The 22,964-nt window shown below is 34.3% G+C and overlaps 1 protein-coding gene across 8 annotated transcripts in view; it reads right to left on the bottom strand.

Annotated features, from left to right (window-relative positions):
• Positions 1-1,572: 1,572 nt before the first annotated feature.
• Positions 1,573-22,964, bottom strand: part of RNF111 (ring finger protein 111) — a 95,460-nt gene continuing 74,068 nt past the window's right edge. For 3 of the 8 annotated variants that reach the window (XM_038580558.1, XM_038580560.1, XM_038580559.1), the window contains exons 7-14: positions 19,259-19,517; positions 15,281-15,629; positions 12,809-12,961; positions 11,668-11,794; positions 9,106-9,198; positions 8,266-8,361; positions 6,910-7,037; positions 1,573-4,106 (exon numbers count right to left, since the gene is read on the bottom strand). In XM_038580558.1, the coding sequence (XP_038436486.1) occupies positions 3,989-4,106; positions 6,910-7,037; positions 8,266-8,361; positions 9,106-9,198; positions 11,668-11,794; positions 12,809-12,961; positions 15,281-15,629; positions 19,259-19,517 (1,323 nt within the window). In that variant the 3' untranslated portion in view covers positions 1,573-3,988. The remainder of the gene's footprint in view (positions 4,107-6,909; positions 7,038-8,265; positions 8,362-9,105; positions 9,199-11,667; positions 11,795-12,808; positions 12,962-15,280; positions 15,630-19,258; positions 19,518-22,964) is intronic. The other 5 variants (XM_038580556.1, XM_038580557.1, XM_038580561.1 and 2 more) reach the window with 5 other exon arrangements.

Genomic DNA, 22,964 nt, shown 5'->3' with positions numbered 1-22,964 from the left:
TAAAACACAGCACTGGATGGTATTCATGGGCAACTATGTCCCTGTTGTGACTTTAACAACACAAAAGGGAAGAGGCAAATGTGCTAGGGATCCTCCATTCCTCTAATAGAGGAAAAATTCCAACCCATCAAAGAAGGGCTGAAGAGAATTGTTCTTTCTTATCTAGTAATTATCTTCTTGGATTCTGTAAGAGAAAGATTAGCGATAAACACTGATTTATGGTTCAGCACCATGCTATGCTACCATTTGCTATCAAGGGCAAGAGTTGTTTTGGGTGGTGGGGTGGAATGCAGTGAGCACTGGGAGAACTTTTAAGTATATACTACACACAAAGCTCTTTGCACTTGTTATCTCATTTAATTCCTGTAACAACCTATTCTGTCTTATAGATGAGAAAGATGAGGCTCAGAAAGCTTAAGTTGTTCAAAGCTGCACAATTCAAAGCTCTTGTCTAAAATCATTGGTGTGGCCTGTGAATTTGTTCAGAATACATAGGACAGACAGGTAATTTTGCCCAGTAGATCCTACAAAATAGGTAACATTTATTTTTCTTAGAAATAGTTGTGGGGGTGCCTGGATGGCTCAGTTGGTAAGCACTGGCTCTTGATCTCAGCTCAGGTCTCAATCTCAGGGTCAGAAGTTCAAGTCCCACATTGGGCTCTATACTGGGCACAGAGCCTACTTAAAAAAAAAAAAAGGAAAAAAGAAGAAATCGTTGTTTTGGACATACAGTTGACCCTTGAACAATAGAGGGGAGTTAGGGCACCAACTATACAGCAAAAATCCATGTGTAACTTTTGACTCCCCCAGAACATAACTACTAACAACAACCTACTGCTGACCAGAAGCCTTATAGATTACATGGTCATAACATGTTTTGTATATCATATGAATTATATACTGAATTACAATAAAGTAGCTAAGCTAGAAAAAGAAATGTTAAGACTATCATATGGATAATTTTTTTTAAAAATTTAAATATAATAAAAATACATTTACTGTACAGTACTTACTGAAAAAGTCCATGTTTTTATTTATTTATTTTTTTTCTTTTTTTTCATGTTTTTTTTTTTAAAGTCCATGTTTAAGTGGACCTGTGTTGTTCAAGAGTTAACTGTAATTCTTAAGAAAATGACTGAATCTATAACTGAGAGAAGATATTTCAACCTTAATATATCTAATATTGTGATGCATTCTTTTTTTTTTTAAGATTTATTTTTAAGTAATCTTTATACCCAACATGGGGCTCAAACTTACAATCCCAAATACAAGAGTCACATGCTCTACCAACAGACCCAGCCAGGTGCTCCATGAAGTCTTGAAAAAGTAAAAAAATTCACTGCGTTTCCAGAGGATTTGGAAGGTAAGTTCGAAATCAGGATGCATTACCTACAGAATTAAACTATTCTCATTTATGACAAACTAATAGTGAAATGTCCAAAGTCTGTGTTTTAATAATAGTGTTACAAATACCATTTTTAAAAGAGCTAGTTTTCTGTATGTCACATTGTTATGGTTCAAATGATTGAGGTGTGTTAGCAGCTTTTAAAATAAAGTCACCAGAGTAAGAAAAATGTTTCAAATATCAGTTTATCACTTGCATATTGACAACAATAAAAATAAGGATTTTCTGACAAAAGAATTTTAGTTCTAAAGTATTTGGACAGCTATCACTGAATTTTCATTTTGACATAAGATGCAGCAGGATATGGAAGACACCAAAACAAAGCACAAAAGTTATATTATTTTCTTCTGTACTTGGTTCATTACTAATCACATTTTCTGTATCTAATTGCAGTAGCTTACTAAGCTCCTGCATTAACAATCCAGGTTTATGCCACAAATACTTGTATTAAATAAATTTTAAAGTAATAATGCTTTATCTACATAAAAAAAATCAGTAGCAATTATGAAACAGGTCAACAGGTAGTCGTGCATCTAAATCTGATGTAATATTAAAAAATAGAGAAATCTGTTCTTGTGTTTTGGGGAACATCAAAAGGACTCCATTGTATAGAATTCTCCCCATCTATACTTCCACCCTAGGCACAGCCCTGGCTTTTCCAGTGCAAAGTCCTATACCCATCACAGGTTACTTAAACACAAGCTACTTGCTCTTTTTCCTAGTAAGATGGCAGGCATGGGCCATGGTCATTCTTTGTCTCCCTCCTATGCCCTTCTACAACTGCAGCCTAATCATCAAGCATTCTTTTTAAAAAATGTTATTTTATATCCAAATTTCATAACTGTAGTCCATCCTCCATCTCCACACATAACTATGTTGAAGCATGTTGATATTGACAATTACTACAGTGTTATACTAATACAAAAAAAGTAGCTATAACTGAATGAATATGAAAATTATGCAATGTCAACTTGAGTGAGATCACTATTTTTGCGTTCCAAAATGTTTGATATACTGTTTTATATAAAACTAATTATGAAACACAAAGACAATAGAAATATAAGTTATTTATTAATCAATCCACTTACAAAGCAGGTGGCTTAATGCAAGCTTATTGACATCTTCACATATGATCCATGGGAACATGTCTTCCACATACAGACAGTGACGTTACTGACTGATGCATTTGCAATCTGGGGCATATTAAGCATATTTAGACAAATAAAATTAGGCTATCCTGTATATGAAAGTATCTTGATAATATGCATCCTGAAGTGGATTAAAACTTTCTCCAAAGGAGAAATGTTAGTATGTTAACTTAACTTTATATTCTATATTATGCAGTAAATCTTAACTATAGAAATTAAAAATTTTAAATCAGTGATCGACTCTTGGTAATGTATGAAGTGGGAGTCTAAAACCAGAGCAACAGTAGGTTGACAGTATAATTTGTGCCTCACAGTATCTGCAGATTTACTGTTTTCAAGTTTAAAGAGAAATAAAACAAGAGACATGTAGATTCAGCTGACTTTATTTATCTTTAAACTAATAAAATCCCTTAAAAGTGATCCTGGGACCTTTAGAAGTTCTATGAATGCAGAGATACCTGCCAATGACTGCAATTCTAAATCCTGACTGAATGTGTTAATTACAAAATCAATATTAAGCAGATATCCTTACTATACGTGCTTAGCAGAAGACTGAACAAAATTCTACATGTCTTCTTTAATTTCCCTAAAATTTTGTTAAATCTGCAAGTATGTACAATCCAGCTAATTGAAATTAATATTTAGTGTTCATCAGAGCTGTTTCACAGCAGCAAAAACTGACTCAGGGAAATAAAGTTCTAAACGATGTAGGAAAAAGATAAATACAATCAGAACAGCAGTCTAAATGTATGATATCAATATTCAACTCTATCTGCATTGTGCTGAAAGGAAAAGGATACACCAAGAAAATTTCTATTGATCACTCTGGTGATGTGAATACCACCTGCATCTGATTGAATATGGTTTGTATTCTGTTCCCAGTATTAAGGATGGTATTTAACTCAGAACTCCATATTGTAAATATACAGCAGCCATTTTGTCCTAATTAAGGAATGTCTTAATACACAATATTATCATTTTCTAGAGGATCTTTATACATTAAACTAAAGTACATGATTGATTAAATTAAAGGTTAGTAATGGATAAAAAAATTCATAATTCTCAAGACCTGGTACTATGTAAAAAACAAAAAGACCACAAAATTCTACTTACTAAAGCAGCTAATCTTGCCTGCAAGTTTAGGGTCACAAGCCCATAATATGTGCAAAGAAATGCAATACAAGGAACCATGCAAAAATACAGTAAAATGATACAGGAAAAATGTCAAATCTAGAAAAAAAAAAAGCTTTTATAAATACATCAAACTCAACTGTATACATAAACTGTAGGTCTAGCATTAGTTGTACCATATAGCAGAGCCGCACTTTAAGTTCAAGGCTTCCAAATCTGCGCAGGTAAGTCACGCCATCTTTGGTTGACTGCAGTACCAGGAGGATGGGAATGAGAGGGAGGGCAAAAGTTCTGAAACATGTTGTCAACTTTCACTTGGCAGCTGGGCCTCAATGTCCACTCTGCATATGGGGCACTTCTTATTGGTAATCAACCACTGGTCAACACACACTTGGTGGAACAGGTGCATACAGGGAAGGCGTCTATTATAGGCAAAGAAAACAAAAAGCAAATATTGCAAAAATGAGTTTCATGACAACTGCACATGTATTTATTTTTAAATCTAATAATTCTCCAGTGTTTTGAAGTTACTAGGCATCCTTCCCTTCTAGGGAAAAAAAAAAAAAAAACAAAGTCATACACAACCTCATGAGTTACACCTGAATTAAATTACTCTTTGAGCAATATAATTTATAAATGACCTCGATAATTAACTGTCACAGCTATGGAACCAAATTACATCAAATCTTAGGAATTTTAAGAATGACAATTATACTAGCAATTATTCCAGCTTGGTTTCTATACCTGAGCTGCCAACACAATGAGGTTGGCAGTATGTTCCCTGTTATATAATGCTGCAAATATATTTTTAATATCAAATCACTATACATTTATTCAGCACTTTAAAAATATATTTAATTATCTCTCAAAAACATCAGCACTATTACAGTAAATATATACTAATTAAGGAATGTCTTAATATGCAATATTATTTTTTATCTAGAGGATCTTTATACATTAAACTTCCATATATGATTAAAGGTTAATAATATTGTTTTCAATAATATTATTATATCCACTTAATACGATGCTACTCTTTTAAAGGTAGGTTAATCTGTTTTGGAATAAATCTGTATTATCAATCCATGTTGTATAAATTGAAATTAATACGATATTATGTCAATTATATCTCAATAAAAAATTAATGGAAAAAATAAAAGTAGGTTAAAAGATGTTTATTTCACTATACTACACCAAATTATCAGTTAGAAATTGAGAAATAATAATTCCAGGTAATAAAGGATAATATTAAATCTAAATGAACAGTGAGATAGAAGTTACTACTTAAGTGTCCATTTCTACTTCCATTCACTGTTAGGAGTTTTCATACATTTTCAGACTTTGTAATATTTTGCAAAATTAGTAGCTAAAAAGAGGTGTTCCAATTACTGCATGAACAGCATTGTCAATGCTATAAAAACAATTACACCTTCCATATTTGTAAACCTTTGTTAGAAATACAGTGTTCTGAAATACCTCTAGGGGCACTTGGGTGGCTCAGCTGGTTAAGTGTCTGCCTTCAGCTCAAGTCATGATCCCAGGGTCCTGGGATCGGCCCACATTGGGCTCCCTGCTCAGTTGGAGTCTGCTCCCTCTCCTTCTGCCCCTCTTCCTTGCTCGTGTGCTCACACACACTCTCTCTCAAATAAATAAAATCTTTTAAAAAAATGTGTTTGAAATAGCCTTAATATGTGATATGGTAGCCAACTGTGCATAATTTTTTTCTCTCAGCCAACTAAAGAAATATAAAAAAGTTATCCTTATATATTAGAGAAACAAAATCATCATGTGGTTCTTTTTTTTTTTTTATGATAGGCACACAGTGAGAGAGAGAGAGAGAGGCAGAGACATAGGCAGAGGGAGAAGCAGGCTCCATGCACCGGGAGCCCGACGTAGGATTCGATCCCGTGTCTCCAGGATCGCGCCCTGGGCCAAAGGCAGGCGCTAAACCGCTGTGCCACCCAGGGATCCCCTCATCATGTGGTTCTGTTATTTATCTTATAGAACTTGTTTCATATGAGATGTTACACTAGAAAAAACAATAAAAATAAAACAATTATTTAAGAAATACAAAAAGAAAATGCCAAAAATAAGAGAGAAAGAAAAAAAAAAGAAAATGGCTGGGGCGCCTGGGCGTCTCAGTAGGTCAAGAGTCTGACTCTTCTGGAGGGTATTATGCTGAGTGAAGTAAGTCAGTCGGAGAAGGACAAACATTATATGTTCTCATTCATTTGGGGAATATAAATAATAGTGAAAGGGAATATAAGGGAAGGGAGAAGAAATGTGTGGGAAATATCAGAAAGGGAGACAGAACGTAAAGACTGCTAACTCTGGGAAACAAACTAGGGGTGGTAGAAAGGGAGGAGGGCGGGGGGTGGGAGTGAATGGGTGACGGGCACTGGGGGTTATTCTGTATGTTAGTAAATTGAACACCAATAAAAAATTAAAAAAAAAAAAAAAGAGTCTGACTCTTGATTTCAGCTCAAGTCATGATCTCAGACTCTGTGGGATTGAGCCCCATGCCGGGCTCCCCGCTGGGTATGGAACCTGGAACCTGTTTGAGATTCTCTCTCTCGCTCCCTCTGCCCTTTCCCTCTCTCTCTCAAGAAAAGAAAAAAGAAAAAAGAAAAAAGAAAAAAAAGAAAAGAAAAGAGAAAAGAAAAGAAAGAAAAGAAAAAAAGAAAAGAAGGAAAAGAGAAGAAAAAAAAAGAAAAAAGAAAATGCCTAAAATTAACAGTGGGTTAGCACAGTAACATTTCCAAATCACAAAACTGCAAGAAGAGAATAGTCCTATAAGCTGAGAGGAAATTTTAGGACACAACTAATTTATGAAAGATGCTGTAAAACACACTGCATGGAGCTAATCAGGACTGCCTTCTTTAAGCTTTGAAGAACACATTAATATAACTGTCTTAAGTTCTGAAGCCTCCAAATTCTCCTTTCTGAAAGATTTAAAGAAGACAATTTGATTACAAAATTTTCCTGGCCAAATCTTGGTGGGCCCCTAAAAGAGGCAGTATACTTCCCATTCCCACCCCTCTGCTGGTAATACAAAGACTTTCATCTTTCTATTCTTCCACTCGCTGTAAAAAGGCAATTCTATCTGTCAGGTATTGGTAATAGGGTATGCCAGGAGTAATCTGTATTTGGTTTCTAGTCCTCTTTCAAATAAAATCTCTTGTACAATTTTGACAATAGGTTTTTAAATAATTAATGTCTAGTTACCTCACATCTTCACCTTCCTCTAAAATAGACAAACAGATAGTACATTTTTCCTCTGTGTCTTCCTCAGTCCCTTCTTCCCCATCTTGTTTGCAGTGCAGTTTCCTCTGTGAGAACCAATCAGTTGTTACCTTATTAGTAGAGATGACATTATTGAACAACTGAGTAAAGTCTGTGTTTATTTGAAAAACAAAAACAAAACAAAACCACACATTCATACCCACAACTTATTTCCCAGGTATGGCTGTCATGAATTAATGGTGAATTAAGTGACTACCACCAACTGTTGTTTATAAGGCCCTTAAACAGCATCAAAAGCATAATCAAATGTAACAGGAATTCATTAGTTTCTATTATTTTTAATCCACAATTAGGATGATACACAAGATAAACACTATTTTTGTCCCATCATGAGTACAGGTAAATGAACTTTATTTTACTAATGAGTATTTCAAATATCCAAATAAATTAATGCTAATTATAGTCTTTAGCTTACATAGCTGAAAGGACTTAAATTCAATGATAACACCTCACTAATACTCTTAGAAAACAAAAAAATACAAAGAACAGTTGTTTTCATTCTCTGTGTAGCAGAAGACATTATTGAAAGAAACTTATAGATTTGCTCCTTGACTTCTAGATATACTACTCCATAAGAAATTGAGGGCAGAATATAAGAAATGTAGATTAAATGTCCAAATAAATGGCGAGGTTAAATTATAGTACTGCTGGGACGCCTGGGGGGCTCAGAGGTTTAATGGCTGCCTTCAGCCCAGGGTGTGATCCTGGAGACCCGGGATCGAGTCCCATGTCGGGCTTCCTGCATGGAGCCTGCTTCCCCCTCTGCCTGTGTCTCTGCTTCTCTCTCTCATTCTGTGCCTCTCATGAATAAATAAATAAAATATTTTTAAAAAACTGTAGTACTGCCATATAATGAAATTTTATATAAACTATTAAAAAGAATATGGGTGACCTGTGAATGCTGAAAGAGAAGCAATAGGAAATGTGCAAAACTGTGTGTATATCAACCCCTTTGTTACTTTCGAAGGTGAAAGAAAAAATCCATACATAGTGACATTACTGTAAATGCATAAAAATATGCATTTTATGCATATTATAGTAAAGCTTACCTAAAAAAGTGTTAACTATGATTTTTACTCTTGGAGGGAAGACTTGGGTCAGCAGGGTAAAGTAACTTCAAGGATGTATTTTTAGACCTTCAATAATTTAAAAGAACTATGTATTGTTTTGGTAATAAATAATGTAGTTGCTAGACTCCACAATCTCAAAAAAGGTCCATAATATTAAATTTTATGCAATTTAATAATAAAATAGACATTTCATAGGATAAATTCTTACCTTTTTGTATTTATGTGGATATGTACATCTTTCAATTGTCCCCTGGGATGCGCCACGATTCACATTTCCTAATCTTTCTTCCAAATGAATCAGTTCCTGAAGGTAAAGATTAGTATCAAAAGCCAGGATGATTATTTTGTGAACACTGTTAATACTGTAAAAGCAATAAAGTTCCATATTTATAAACCTGCAATATAAATACAAAAGCCATATATGGTAAGGCAAATGTTTATAATTCTTTTCTCAGCCAATTGTAGTAGTATGGCAAAGTTATCCTTACAGATAAGGACAACATATTACTACATGTTACTATATAAAGTCAGTATGTATGCATGGAGAAGATGAAATCATTATAGAAAAATAGGGAAATGAATCAAAGGAACTTTCAAAGTGACATGAAGAAACAAAACTTCAAATCATACTCAAATGATTTGTTCTTCCTGAAAATTCAAACAAGATAGTTAGCTATGTGCTGAATTACTTAAGTTTCTTTTGTCCAGTAATGTTTCTCTAAAAATAAGCTTAGTCAAAAGCAGTTGAGATTTTCCACCCACATTTAATGGTATAGCTCTTTATCTGATATTTATATTGATTTAATAAATTTCTATATTATTTTCATTTACTCATCTTTAAATAAGTGGATTAATATTGCTTATAAACCTTTCTGTGATAACCCCCAGCAGAAGTATCAAAAATTCAGACATTATGCTGCTTTCTGATTCCCAGCCAGTGCAACAGTCCTACTCAACTCAGTCCTATTAGTGAATACTAATAATACATATATTCTCTCTCTACATTAAAGATATTATGGCAAATGTCTTCATTATTTGTATTACATACCTCAAAATTGCCCCTGAAAGGACCTCTGAATGATGTTCCATCCAATCCTGATGAAATGTAACGAATATGAGGATAGCCTGCCATGTCAGGAACCTATTTTAATAGAAGACATAGACTAAATCAAGTAAGAGTAGGCTTGAGTTTTAACACACTAAATAATTCAGACACTCAATTCTCTCCATTCAGCTACTAACAAAATTCAACTTCCATAAGTATACATGACTCCAACTAAGCACTCTATAAAAGGGTTAAGCTCCTCTTCAAATATAATCTCACAGAATAACTATTAAAATACAAGCAGAAAAAAAAAAAAAAAAAAAAAAAAGCTGTTCCATGGGAAAACAGGTTTCTTCTATTGATTTATTTTGCACAAAGAATCCTAAGTAGAAAATACCCAAAGTTAAAAAAAAAAAAAAAAAATACCCAAAGTTAAGACTGATGCTCTTGGTAGCCTAAACATATAAAAATTTTTGTAAATTTTGTCAATTTCAGAGACCTTTATTAAACCATATTACAAAAAAAAAAACAAACCATATTACAAAACAAAAATGCACAAAATTTTCCAACAAAACTTATTTCCCCTCCTCTATACCAAAGGTACCCTGATCCTTTTTTTGCTTAGTTCTGTTAGTGAAAGTTTTAATAGTGTTTTCTAATTTTTCCTAGGCATACTCAATCCTCATTATTCATGAATTTGCCTACTTGATAAAATTTATTTCTAGCTACAAAATCAATACCTATGCTCTCTCAATTATTCATGGACACATATACAGCAGCAACAAAATTGGAATTGTCTGACATGTTCCTCGCTAGGGTAGAACAAGGCTCTGTCTTCTTATTCAGCACTCATACTATAAACATGAGTCTTTTTTGTGATCTATTTAAGTGCCATGTTTTCCATTTTTGCGCTCTTTACTGATGATTTATTGTTTAAAATGGCCACCAAGCTTAAGTGTTGGTGACTAGTATTCCTAAGTGCAAGAAGACTGTGTGATATGCCTTATGGACAAAATATATATAGATAAGCTTCATTCAAGCACGAGTTTTGCGGGCCATCAAGCTCCATGCTAATAACTCAATAATATATCAAATAAAGTGTCTTTAAACTGAAATAGAGGGCAGCCCCGGTGGCTCAGCGGTTTAGCGCCGCCTTCAGCTCAGGGCATGATCCTGGAAACCCAGGATGGAGTCACACGTCAGGCTCCCCGCATGGAGCCTGCTTCTCCCTCTGCATGTGTCTCTGCCTCTCTCTCTCTCTTTCTCATGAATAAAAAAATTTTAAAAATCTAATAAATGAATAAAATCTAAAAAAAAAAAAAAAAACCAAAAAACTGAAATAAGACATCAAAACAAGGTCATGTACTGACTGGTTGTTGTGACCAGATCAACACGGTGACCAGAAGCTTATAGTAACCTAACTCTGTATCTACCGCAAGAATAATGGCTCTATGTTTACTTACTCAGGGTTTGCACAACTTTATAAAATAATTACTGTACGTAATAACAGCAGACTTATTAGGAAAGGGGGATTCTGAGATAGGGCACCATTCTTCATCTTTATAAATATCCATTATTTAGTCAGCTTCCACTGAATCACAACATACTTCTAGTGAGTTTACAGCTTTAAAAGACAATTCATATGCAGAAAAGAATTTAAAATAAGCAGTAACTTTTAACCTTCAAATAGCCTATTATTCAAATATCTATAACTTTCCTTACAATCAAAATCAACAATACCAAGTTCTCAGCAGATAACCTACCCTCCTACACATGCATCTCTAAGGAAAATAAAAAATACCAAAGGAACTCCTGCCCCTCAAATTGTTTAACCTGCACGTGCCCTGTAACCCTCCCTCAGTCTCCTTTGTTCCTCAGTTCTGGTTTATTGGGAGGGCAGCTTTATTTCTAATTGCTGAGTGACCCCCACCCCTCAGACCTACAAATATCAAAAACAGCTTCCGCTGTTTAACAGTTCCTTTCATGCTATAACCACAGTAAGAGTACCATTCTCAATTCCAAAGCCTAAGTCTCAGGTATAATAATAAAGCATCTCGGAAACTACTCCTGCAATGTCTTTACCTCCACAGGACAAAGAAACTCCCTAACCTGTACCACTTTTATAACTAGTAGGTATTATGAATAGTGAATTAAATTTATCTTTGCTGAACTTGTTTTTTAGAACTCAAATTGGTATCAAGATCTGAATCTGTTTAAATCAGAGTTAGTATAATCTTTCTGCAGATAAAAAAATAAAAAGATGAATGTACAAAATAAAGCCTATGTTCTAGTGACAGTGGAACAAGACTACTATCTTAGTATAAAAGAAAAATTATTTTTTATATTAAGAAGAGTACATTTCACAATGCAAATACAAATAAAGATTTTAATGTATCTAATCTTTTTATAGCACAATTTCAATCTAATAATAATTCTCATATTCCATTAAAACACCCATAAAAACTAATAACATTTAAAAATTTTCCAATAAGATATTTCACTTGGAACAGGAAGAATACTTTTAGAAAGGGAGTATGTCAGAATTTTGAAATTTTTCTACTTTACCATTAAAGGAAGAGCTCCTAATTGTAAGTGATGAAGTCGTGGTGGTGCATGGTAATGGGCCAAGTGAGGATGCAGTGCTCCAGGTGTATAAGTAGCTGCAGTCACTCCAGCTTCAATTCCCAGTTCCCTGACAAAGGACGAGAACACTTTACCTTTCAGATGTCCTTAGAGTATCTTTATTGTCAACAGAAATGGGAGAGTATATTTACATTTTTTAAAGTAATATAAAGCTTCTTAACTGACACAGCTCAGAAAAAGAGAATTTAGCCCCAAAGATTTAATTAATAATTTCAAATTCATTTCAGCAATTAAAACTCAAAAATTCAATTTTGTGATCATAAAAAGCAAAGCATTTGCACTCAAGTTTCACATCCTACAAAGGAAGGAAATATAATGAATGACCCTTAATGGTTCCTTCCATTCTAAAAGTCGGAATCTACTTGAGGAACATATAAAATAGTTTTCTGGTTTATATGAACGTTACAGATGCTCCCAGGGCTTTTGTTTATTAGACAGTGTCTCTGGGTTGTTGGCAGCAAGATAATTAGCAGAAAAAAAGCTTCTGTACCTTATAAAGCAACGGCGAACAAAATTTTATAAAGAATAAAATTGGTAAATGCCAAATTTTTATTTACTTATTCTTATTTTTGTGTTTTTCCTCAAATATCCTTGTTGTGGACCAAGGTCTCAATGACTGCCTACAGACAATGGATTCAGAAAGAAAAATTAATGCAAATCTGCTTCCATTTCTCTAAAAAAGACCACACACCTAGGACACAGGCTCAATTTCCCTTGTCAATAAACAGGGGTTAGAAGTGGTAAAGCAGATTTGAGTACAAAGGTGGGGTAGTAGATAAGGAAGTTGTGAGAGTAAGATCCATTTAGGGAGTTAACTTTGATGGCAGATACCCCTGAAAACCAACAGAAAAGCTCTACTCCTGTTTGACATGGTTCTCTGTCCCAGAACTCACGTTCCTCTTTCCACTTCAAGCTTTTATAACTTGCCAGAGACAGTGTCTCACAGATAAGAAAGAATTCAGTTTCTCCACATCACTGTTCTGTATGTCCACTATAAAGCATCTGTTCTGACAGCTCTAACACAGACTGCTGAGCATAACTTTGAAATAAACAAGATACTGACCAGGCAGATCTCTCTGGAGCCTGTCGAGGATGTGAGGACATAGTCTGAGGCACATGAATATGATGCCCATGACCATAATTTGGGTGCATCCTATGTGGATGGGGTGGGGGCCGTTCATGTGCCCGCCTGGAAACACAGAACACAAAAAGACCACTGGAAATAATTGAATAATTGGTTATTTCTTAATGTAGAAAAAACAATCTAATATTAATATTATAAACTATAAATTAGTAATAAAATTACTTATATAATAAATTATGAAAAGCATAATGTAAAATTATGTAATGATTAATAAGTAAATCAATAAACCATAACTCCACAAATTCTCAGTGCTCATTTTTTTACAATGCCTCCAATTCAAATATCATCCAAGGAAAAAGGCAATTTTAACATTATCTTCTTTATACCTTCTTTAGAGCAGATATTTTAAATATAGTAACAGGAAATTATTGGGAACAAAATTCTAAAAATTAAACACCCCAGCAAATGCTGCAGGTTCAAAGAAGTTATTTTATGTAAACATATAAGGGAGAAAAATATTTTGTCTTGGTTTTATATTGTAATGACATCCATTTTAATACATCTCTTAAAATACATGATTTTAAGAGAAAAACCTTTTAACTTTATGCATTTTTTTTCAAATACATGCAAGTACATTTAACATATCTGGGAAACTGGTATTAGCTACATTTACACTCCTTATTCTGCATCTCATATTATTGTATTTTCTCTTTTTAGTCTAAAGTCAGCCAAATTTATAAATGTAAATAGTCATAAAGTTCTAAACAAATGGCACTTAAAAAACAAACTATTCCATAGATTCATTCTTACAGTCTAACTCCTGTTTTCTATCAATTTCTAACGTATTTACAGATTTTGCATGTTTAAGCTTAATAATTTAAAACAGGAATTTTCTAGATACTGGAAGATATGAATTTTAAACGCCAATTTTCCATATAAGGAATTACTATACTAGAATGCCAGTTATAGCCAGAGATTCTCAAAATAATCTTACATAACTAAAGGAACAAGTTACCCGTGTGCTAGATCATTAATTAGATCAAGAGTTCTGCAAACACATTCTGAAAGGGGCTAAATGGTAATATTGTTGGCTCTTTAGGCTGTATGGCCTCTACTGCAACTACTCAATTTAGTCTTTGTGGTGTGAAAGACAACACAGACAATACAAGTGTAGCTGTTTACCTATAAAACTCTATTTACAAAAATACACGAGCAGAATTAGACTAACAGAGTATGCTACCATTAATTAGAAAAATCACATCCTGGGGACACTTAGGTGGCTCAGCAGTTGAGCATCTGCCTTCAGCTCAGGGCGTGATCCCGGGGTTCCGGGATCGAGTCCCACATCGGGCTCCCTGTGAGGAGCCTGATTCTCCCTCTGCCTATGTCTCTGCCTCTCTCTCTTTCTGTATCTCTCATGAAGAAAAGAAAGAAAGGAAAGGAAAGGAAAGGAAAGGAAAGGAAAGGAAAGGAAAGGAAAGGAAAGGAAAGGAAAGAAAGAAAAGAAAAGAAAAGAAAAGAAAAGAAAAAGAAAAGAAAAGAAAAGAAAGAAAGAAAGAAAAGAAAAGAAAAGAAAGAAAGAAAGAAGAAAGAAAGAAAGAAAGAAAGAAGAAAGAAAGAAGAAAGAAGAGAAAGAAAAGAAAAGAAAGAAAAAAGAAAAAAGAAAAGAAAGAAAAGAAAAAAGAAAAGACAGAGAGAGAAAGGAAAAGAAGAGAAAAGGAGAGAAAGAAAAGAAGAAAAGAAAAGAAAAAAAAAAGAAAAATATCCTAAATTTTCAGAAAGTTCAATTATAGTCTTTTCATGATATTTGGAGAATATTTTAATACATAAGCTTGTAAACAAACTGAGTGAAGGCTATTTTTTCATTGTCAGTTGTTGAAAATTCTACTAGGACTCTTTTTCCCTCTGGCTGGTAACATATATTAAATCTTTGACAACTTTATCTGTTGTTGCCCAGGATCATCATTTTTTTTTTTAATTTTTTTTTTTTAAGATTTATTTATTTATTTATTCAGAGAGAGAGAGAGGCAGAGACACAGGCAGAGGGAGAAACAGGCTCCACACAGGGAGCCCGACATGGGACTTGATCCCTGGTCTCCAGGACCACACCCCAGGCTGCAGGCGGCGCTAAACCGCTGTGCCACCGGGGCTGCCCAGGATCATCAATTTTAACATTTATCTTTACTATGGGATATTGAAGAATCTGATGAACAAGACTGGCTTACAAAAATAAATGACCCTGGGTCATATTCTGAAAATGGTTTCTTTAAATAACGTGATATGAACTTGTTTTGTGAGACTTACAACTCAGGACAACTCAGTAAAGAATTTTCTAGCGAACTGAAGATTTAGTATGGTCACATCACTCCTAAAGACTTTTAGTTTTAAAAACCAACAGAAATAGAAGGAAAAGGAACAGCGTGATCATCTTTTAGAAAACATAATACATACGTTGGATGCTGCATCATCCTCCTCCTTTGAACTTCCATCCTCTGCATCACTTCATGAGGATGCAGTCTCTGTGCTGGGGGTGCCGTGGCTGGAATATGGTGTGAAATTGGCTGGTGTGTGGGAGGAAGATGCTGAGGGATCGGTGCGGCTGTACTGGCTAAATGAGTTGGGGGTGGCGGTGCCACGGGGTGAGATGTTGCATGAGAAGATATCTGAGAATGGAAAGCATGTACAGGATGAGGAATAACATAATCCACTTGAGGTGGAGGCTGAGTCTGAGGAGGAGGGTTTCCATGAGAGTGGGGACAGGCAGAGGCTTGATGATGAAGCGGTCTTGTCAAAGAAGCATCTGTAAAAAAAAAAAATATATAGGCACCATGCTGTTGAGCATACATTGCTGTTATAAATTCCTTTCTTCTAAACAAACATATTAGTACACTTTTAATTTTTATGAATACTTTATTAATACTTGAGTCTGTTCAATTCTGCTTTGCAACCTGCTTTCTTCTTTGATTAATCTTAGGTTATCTTTTTATGTCAATACATACAGTTTTATTTCATTCACAGCTTCACAATATTCTATTACAGAAATGTACCAAAATTTATTAAAGAAATCACCATTGATAAAAATGGGAAACAATCCAAATGCCGCACTAAACACCTGTGTATATAATAATGCCTCTTTTGCTCACTCTTTCATACAGACATGCATATGAGTGCACACACATATATCACTCATGGACAGCTTCTGCGGCATAAATTCCTAGAAGCAGTTCTTAGTCTGAGAAAATCATTTAAACTCAGATGTCAGTTGACAAAATACTCTTCCCAAAAGGTTACCATAATTCATATTTCTGTGAATAGTATACAAGAGTGCCTGATTTACCCTATACTATAACTAAACTTATTAAATGCCAATCTGAAAAAATCTTCTATTTATTAACTACTTATATTTCTTCCCAGAATTGCCCATTCATATTCTTAGGCCATTGTTCATGTTTTTCTCATTGGTTTGTAGGTATTCTTTGTATACATGGAAGGTATGTCATTATAAGGTATAAACATTTTTCCAAATTGTCTTTTGTTAATTTTATTTTACCATATACAAGTTTTTTGCTTTTGTGGAGTCAAATGCAGTAGTTACACTTTTATAAATACATAAATCTTGCTTTTGTTTATGATTACTCATTACAGACCACCATAGAGAAGAAAGGAACTTGCAAGTTCTTTTGGCCAAGACTGCAAAGATACTCCTTTATTGCTGCTCTTCTCTCTCCCTGCACTGTGTCATTTTTCCTGCGCTACATTAAGAAGATGAAGTGGCATATTTGCCAAGAACTTGCAGTGGAAATCAGCCTGAATAAAGATGGCTTCCCCTATTTCTTCATTCTTGGATTCAAAGCAGCCGCTGAAAAGTCTCTCCGAGGAATACACATCTCTCTTACTTTAAGAGACATGCATCTGTTCAAGGAGACAAAATATGTTGTCTCCTCCTTGGATTTCAGTCCCAGTCCCAATTTCATTGTATTTGGAAGACTTTCTTGGAGTATGGTACAGAGGAATGGCCATTCTCTGGTTTCAGGTCAGAAGAATTTCCTTCAATTTTAGTCACTTCTGATTCAGCAGGGGTGAAAGTTATGTAACCATGAACTCATTCAGCCATATTTTCAAAGGATACCTTGCTAGCATGTATTTAAAGGAAATTTTCATTAAGCTCAATATAAACTCTGAGACAATTTTTAAGTGATTTTCTAAACGTCATGTTTTCAAATCAAGACTTTACTCCAAGAAAACTCAGTACTTGGTTATAAAGAGAGAAGTCACTATGTTTTACCACTGTTAACTATCCTTCCTCAAATTCAGAGCATTTTTTTTCCAGTTTCAATTCGAAGTTTTCTATTTCTATAACCATAATCAAGAAATAATACTGACAAATATTACAAAATTTTAAAGTTTTGTTTCAGAATGAATCAATTTAAGTTTAACTCTTCAGCAATCATTTTTTTCAGCTTTATTGAAGTATAATTAACAAATACAATTATATATTATTGAAAGTATACAAGATGACAATTTGACATACATATAACTTTGTGAAATGATTACCACAACCAGGTTCATTAACACATCCATTACCTCACACAGCTTTGTGTGTGTGTGGTGAAAAGTTCAGCCTTTGTTATAATTCACTGTAGTTTCTAAACAAAATAGATTGCTAACCACTACAGAAAGGTGACATTCTGCATTCCCATAAGCCATCTCTCTCTTCCTTCTCTATTTTTTGTGTTCTTGCCATTAAAACAAACAAAACAAAACAAAACAAAATTTGATATTGCTTCCTAAAAGTTCAACATGTTACTTTGACCCAGAAATCTCACTCCTAGGAAGCTACCCAAGAGACAGACTAAAAAACTACAATGTAATCTCAACAGAGAAATGATTTAATACACAACACAATATTATGAGGGTATCGAGAATAACCACGTAGATTTTTATGGCTAATATGGAAAAAAAATCTAAGATGTACTATTAAAACTTTTTTAAAAAAGAAAAAACTCAAAGAGAAGCAAATAATACACTTATGATCCCACTTTTTAAAAAAGACACACATAAAAAAAAATAAAATAAAATAAAATAAATAAAAATAAAAAAATAAAAAAGACACACACATATATATACTTTTGTGTGTAGAAAGAAAAGCTCTGGAAGGTTTTTATAAGCTACAAACAGTTGCTACCTTCAAGATATTCAGATTAGTGGAATGTGAGAGAAGGGCTTTTAACTTCTAATTTTATGTTATTCTGCAGTTTGAACTTCTTACAATGTACACAAGTTACTTTGATAATAAAAGTAGAGCAAGTTTAAATCTAAAACACTTCTTTATTAGGGCATTTAAAAAGAAATGGACTCACTTATAAACTGCTTCAATATATTAGTGGGGGGGGGGACAGAAAACTACACATTTTGAGTTCCTAATAAAAGACAATCAATTAAAATATCAATAGGTATCACAAAACAGCCTAGAGAAAAGATTTTGCCCATTGATCAGTGCTTTGTGAAAGCTCTTCCAAAACCTGTTTTCTAACTTATACTTTATATCTTAAGTTGTATCACTGAAAAGGTAAATGATATTATACCCAGGTTTCACTCTACAAATCCTGGGTTGACTCCAGCTCTATCTGTAAGACTCAGATTTTTTATATTATAGGAATGGAAGAAGATATCTAATGAGATATATAACTGAAAACAATCCCTTGCATGTAATCAGAACAAAAGCAAATGTCCTTGCCAACCTCCTAGCTTACTTCTGGTATGAAAATTCAGTTTTTTAATTAATTTTTTATTAGCCTATAATGTAACAAAGTAGTAAATATGTGTTACATAGCCTAAGAGCACTTCTCATTTCCTATGATACTCACAGATCTCAAAGATTTCAATTTCTTCAGAAAAACTATGTCTGACTCTATTTAATTGCCCACATCAAATGAACAGAGAAATCTTTTTGCAACCGGCCAAGCTCTCTGTGCAAGTATTCTCTCGTATGCCTCAGCTGACCTTCAGAATTCTTAGTCAAAATTTATTTGTTTGTGCCTAACAACTACTAAGCTTTCAAACTGTGTGTTACTCCTAAGGATAAATCTCAATCCCTTAAAGTTTCCTATCATAGGAATCTAAGGTACCATTCAATGTAGTTCAATTTCATATATTAAAATGTAAATGTTAAAATGTAAAAGACAGAAAATATCATACTTTTTATTTTTCTGACCTTTTTAAATAACATCTGTTCTTTTTACCTTAGAAGGCTGTTTGGGGAATGTGGGGTGAAGAGAGGATGAAATGGACAAAATACACCCTGCTCTAAGGTCAAGAAAACACTAAAAATTTATGAATTAGTATTATTGAAAGGTTATTTCATAGAGGAATGTACAAATGCTTCATTTATATGCCTCTAAGTTCTTTGCCTGTTAAATTTATACTTACAAGGAGGTGGCATATAATGTCGACATGATGACAGTGAGGCTTGTGGAGGGGGCTGAGGCTGGGGCTGCGCAACCATGCTGGATCCATAACCATCTATTGATAATGGCTGACTCGGGGCAGCAGCAGCAGCCTGATGGCCAAAGATTGCAGCTCGGGAAGAAGAAACAGGGCAGCAGGGGTCAAATGCAGATGCTCCATGAAAACCACCACTTCCATGACTTCTGATACCATTGTTGCTCAGGTCTACTGGCAATGCCTGCTGTATAAAGAGGAACTATATTTTATCTTTCTAAAGTTTGGTCAAAACACTGTTTCATGTTATATTATAAAAGTACTCCAATTGCAATCTAGAAAAATAGAATCTCTAATAAGTTAAAAATTTCAAACCGGTAAAATTTTCAGTATGAAGACCTATTCAGCACTAAGAAAATACTGTGTACTTTGGATTGTAAAAATTGTAGTGACCATATATTTAAAATCTATAATCAGTTTTTTAAAATCAGGCATAAGATCATGCTACAAGATGAACAAAAATTCATTTCTATATTAAGGTCTAGCTCTCTTCCATTATCTAGATTTTAGAGAGAAAGAAACTTTAAAATCATAAAACATATAATCACACCACTGAAAAGATTAAGGGTTCTAGGTACAAACTTGTCTGTTCTGTTTCTAAACTGTAAATAGCAAACATTAAACTGAAACTCTAATAATACAAACACTATCCAAGATAACAAAGGGTGTGTGATTATTCAAGATGAATGATGAGCTAGCTTTGCCTTATAATAATTTCATTTACAAAAAAATTAGAAATATGATTTTAGGGAAGGTCCATTTACTAAGTTGGAAAAGAAATCAAAGAGTATAGATTCCATGTCTACTCATCAGTAATTAAGATTATTCCCCAAAAGCATTTTGAAAAATCCTAAGTAAAACACTTCACTCGATCACAATCTACTCTAGAGTAGATTACAAAAACAGAACTGCTTCTTTGTATCTTAATTTAGTGTTTTAAAAAGATTTTATTAATTTATTTGACAGAGAGAGAGGGAGCACAAGCAGGGGGAGGGGGTGGTAGGCAGAGGGAGATGGAGAAGCAGGCTCCCTGTTGAGCAAGGAGCCAGATGTAGGGCTCAAACCCAGGACCCTGGGATCGTGACCTGAGCCGAAGGCAGATGCTAACTGAGACATCTAGCCACCCTGCCCCTCTTAAGTGATTTTATTTTTTTTAAAGATTTTATTTATGTATTCATGAGAGATACACAGAGAAGCAGAGATACAGGCAGAGGGAGAAGCAGGCTCCACACAGGGATCCCAACGTGGGACTAGATCTCAGGACCACACCCCCGGCCAAAGGCAGGCGCTAAACTGCTGAGCCACCCAGGGATCCCTCTTAAGTGATTTAAATACAAGTCTTTGCTTAGTGTTTAGTATAGCTGTCATTTTAAAAATGTGATTAAAGAAAATAATTTAAAAAAGAAAATAGTAGCATGATGCCATATATGTATTTATATACAAGAATTGTTCAATACTGGAAACTGAGGAGCTAAAGATGAAGAAAACTAGGGAAATGCATTCTTTAGACGCCCAGGTCACCCAGCAGTCCTCAAAGGAACCATTGTGGTCTCTGAACTTCCAATGGACCTCCAGGCTCAAGGGTAACAGAAACAAAAGGAACTCTGAATGCTAAAAGGGAAAGGGGATGATGGCACAGGAGAAGCTATGGGAAGTTGAAAAAGAGCTCCTTTCTTCTTCTAGATCATGTACCTATGCAAATTCTAGCCTGAGTTGACAAATACATGTATGTCCTTCAACTTGGGTAATAAGGTTAAAAATATTGTAAGACTATGAATTTATAATCCCTTCCCTATTTTGGCTAAGACTTGGCAAGTGGACTGGATTATCAACATACTATGAAGATGAGTAAATTTCCTATCTTTTTCCAGTCAGTGATTAAGAACACTCCCAGCAAGTAAGTTAAGTAGGGTGAATGTCCTCCTAGCAAGAAACTGAGGGTAAAGGTAAAAGTAAAGAATAAAAAGAGAAGGGGGAGGGACCACTAAACCGAAGCCTCTTCACAATACCAACAGTTCATTCAAATCTTGCTCTAGAAGGATAAAGACATAGTAAACAAGATCGGCACAGAAATGGCAAGTATTACTTTACAAAGATCCTAAGCAATGCATAACACTAATTGACCTATTCTCTCAAAAGAGAAAGCTACATCCAAAGGAGTAGTAAGGGCTACAAAGTGTCAAGTGACTACTGCACCTTCTCTGTTGTCAGGCCTAATCCTCCCCAACCCTTGTCTGCCTACCCACAACCTGACACTAATCATAATACATCTACACAATCACAAATGCTCAGATCAGTTTGCTTCTCCCACTCCTCAACTTCCTGCTGTGCCCACACAGATCTCAACTAAAGACTATCAGACATTACCTCATGAGCATGTGGCTGATTTCAGTTTTCTAACTGTCTATATGAGTCTGTTTATATTGTTAAAACTTCACTGTTTCTCCTTCATACCCTCTATTACCACTGACTGCCTGATTCTGTTCTTCAAGTTTTGTGTGCAGTCCAAATATATCTACTTAGAGATAAGTGAATAGGTTACATTTATTTAACAGTGAACAAAACTGTATAAGATTCTACCTGTAATTAACACACTAGGTTAAAAGAAAATACTGCATTCGTATGATCTCTCTCAAACCAGCTGTATTACTTTACTAGTTCAACAACAACAATATTCTGTAAACAAAAGGCCCCATGTTTTGGTAGCTCTTGAACGAATGTAGAAAAAGTCAGCAGATTCATTTCTTCACTGTTTTCCTATAATACTTATAAACCCTCCCTTTCAGCTCATATTTCTAGTGAAAGACAATTTTACTTTTAAGCAGGGCCTTTCATTCAGTCCACTAAGAAGTTTTTCTTGATGTTTCTTCATTCCCAAGAGGAAGAACAGGTTTTAGAGGATCAGTAGATGTTAATATTTAGAACTGTTAGGAGAACCAAAACAGTCTAAAATCTCTTCAATCATATTTCCTACCAAACTCTTTCAAATTTACTCTCGAAAATAGCAGCTTATCTATTGTTTGTTTGGTTTTTCTAAGAGAACATCCCTCTTTCTTATTTTTAATCTGTCAGATCCAGGAAAGATAACTATCAAAATCTTAAAAAATGAAGTATTTAGGAAAGGTCAGGGGATACAGAAAAGCAATTGCCCTGAATTTTCTAGTTTGACTATTTTCTAGTATATGTCAGTTACAGTTTTACCTTAAAATTATGTTTTACTTTTAAAAGTATGTACCCCAAAATATCACAATTATACATAGAGATGACACAGCAGAAGTTAAAACAACACGTAATACACGTAATACCTGACCTTCACTTACTCCACATAATCACTGACACTAATTTAATATTATTTGACATTTCAAGCACTCATCATTAATATCAAATAAGTTAATTATAATTTTGTTACTGATAGATATTTCAATTCTCCATAAACTAATAAACACCTCATCTGGCTCTGAGAAACCATGTCACTGGTTTGCATTTGAGAAGGCAGTTTATTTCTAGATAAGTGAAGATATAGGGAGTTCCAGAGTAAAAGGTAGAGGATAAAAAAACAAAACTAGAAAAATGTCCTTATTTCTCATGAATCAGGTTGACACAGCAATTCCAACACTCTGAAATAAAATTCCAA

The sequence above is a fragment of the Canis lupus genome, chromosome 30 (assembly GCF_011100685.1).
Source record: "Canis lupus familiaris isolate Mischka breed German Shepherd chromosome 30, alternate assembly UU_Cfam_GSD_1.0, whole genome shotgun sequence".
Classification (NCBI taxonomy): domain Eukaryota; kingdom Metazoa; phylum Chordata; class Mammalia; order Carnivora; family Canidae; genus Canis; species Canis lupus.
Note: the sequence above shows the minus strand (reverse complement) of the source record. Positions and strands in the feature narration are given on the sequence as shown.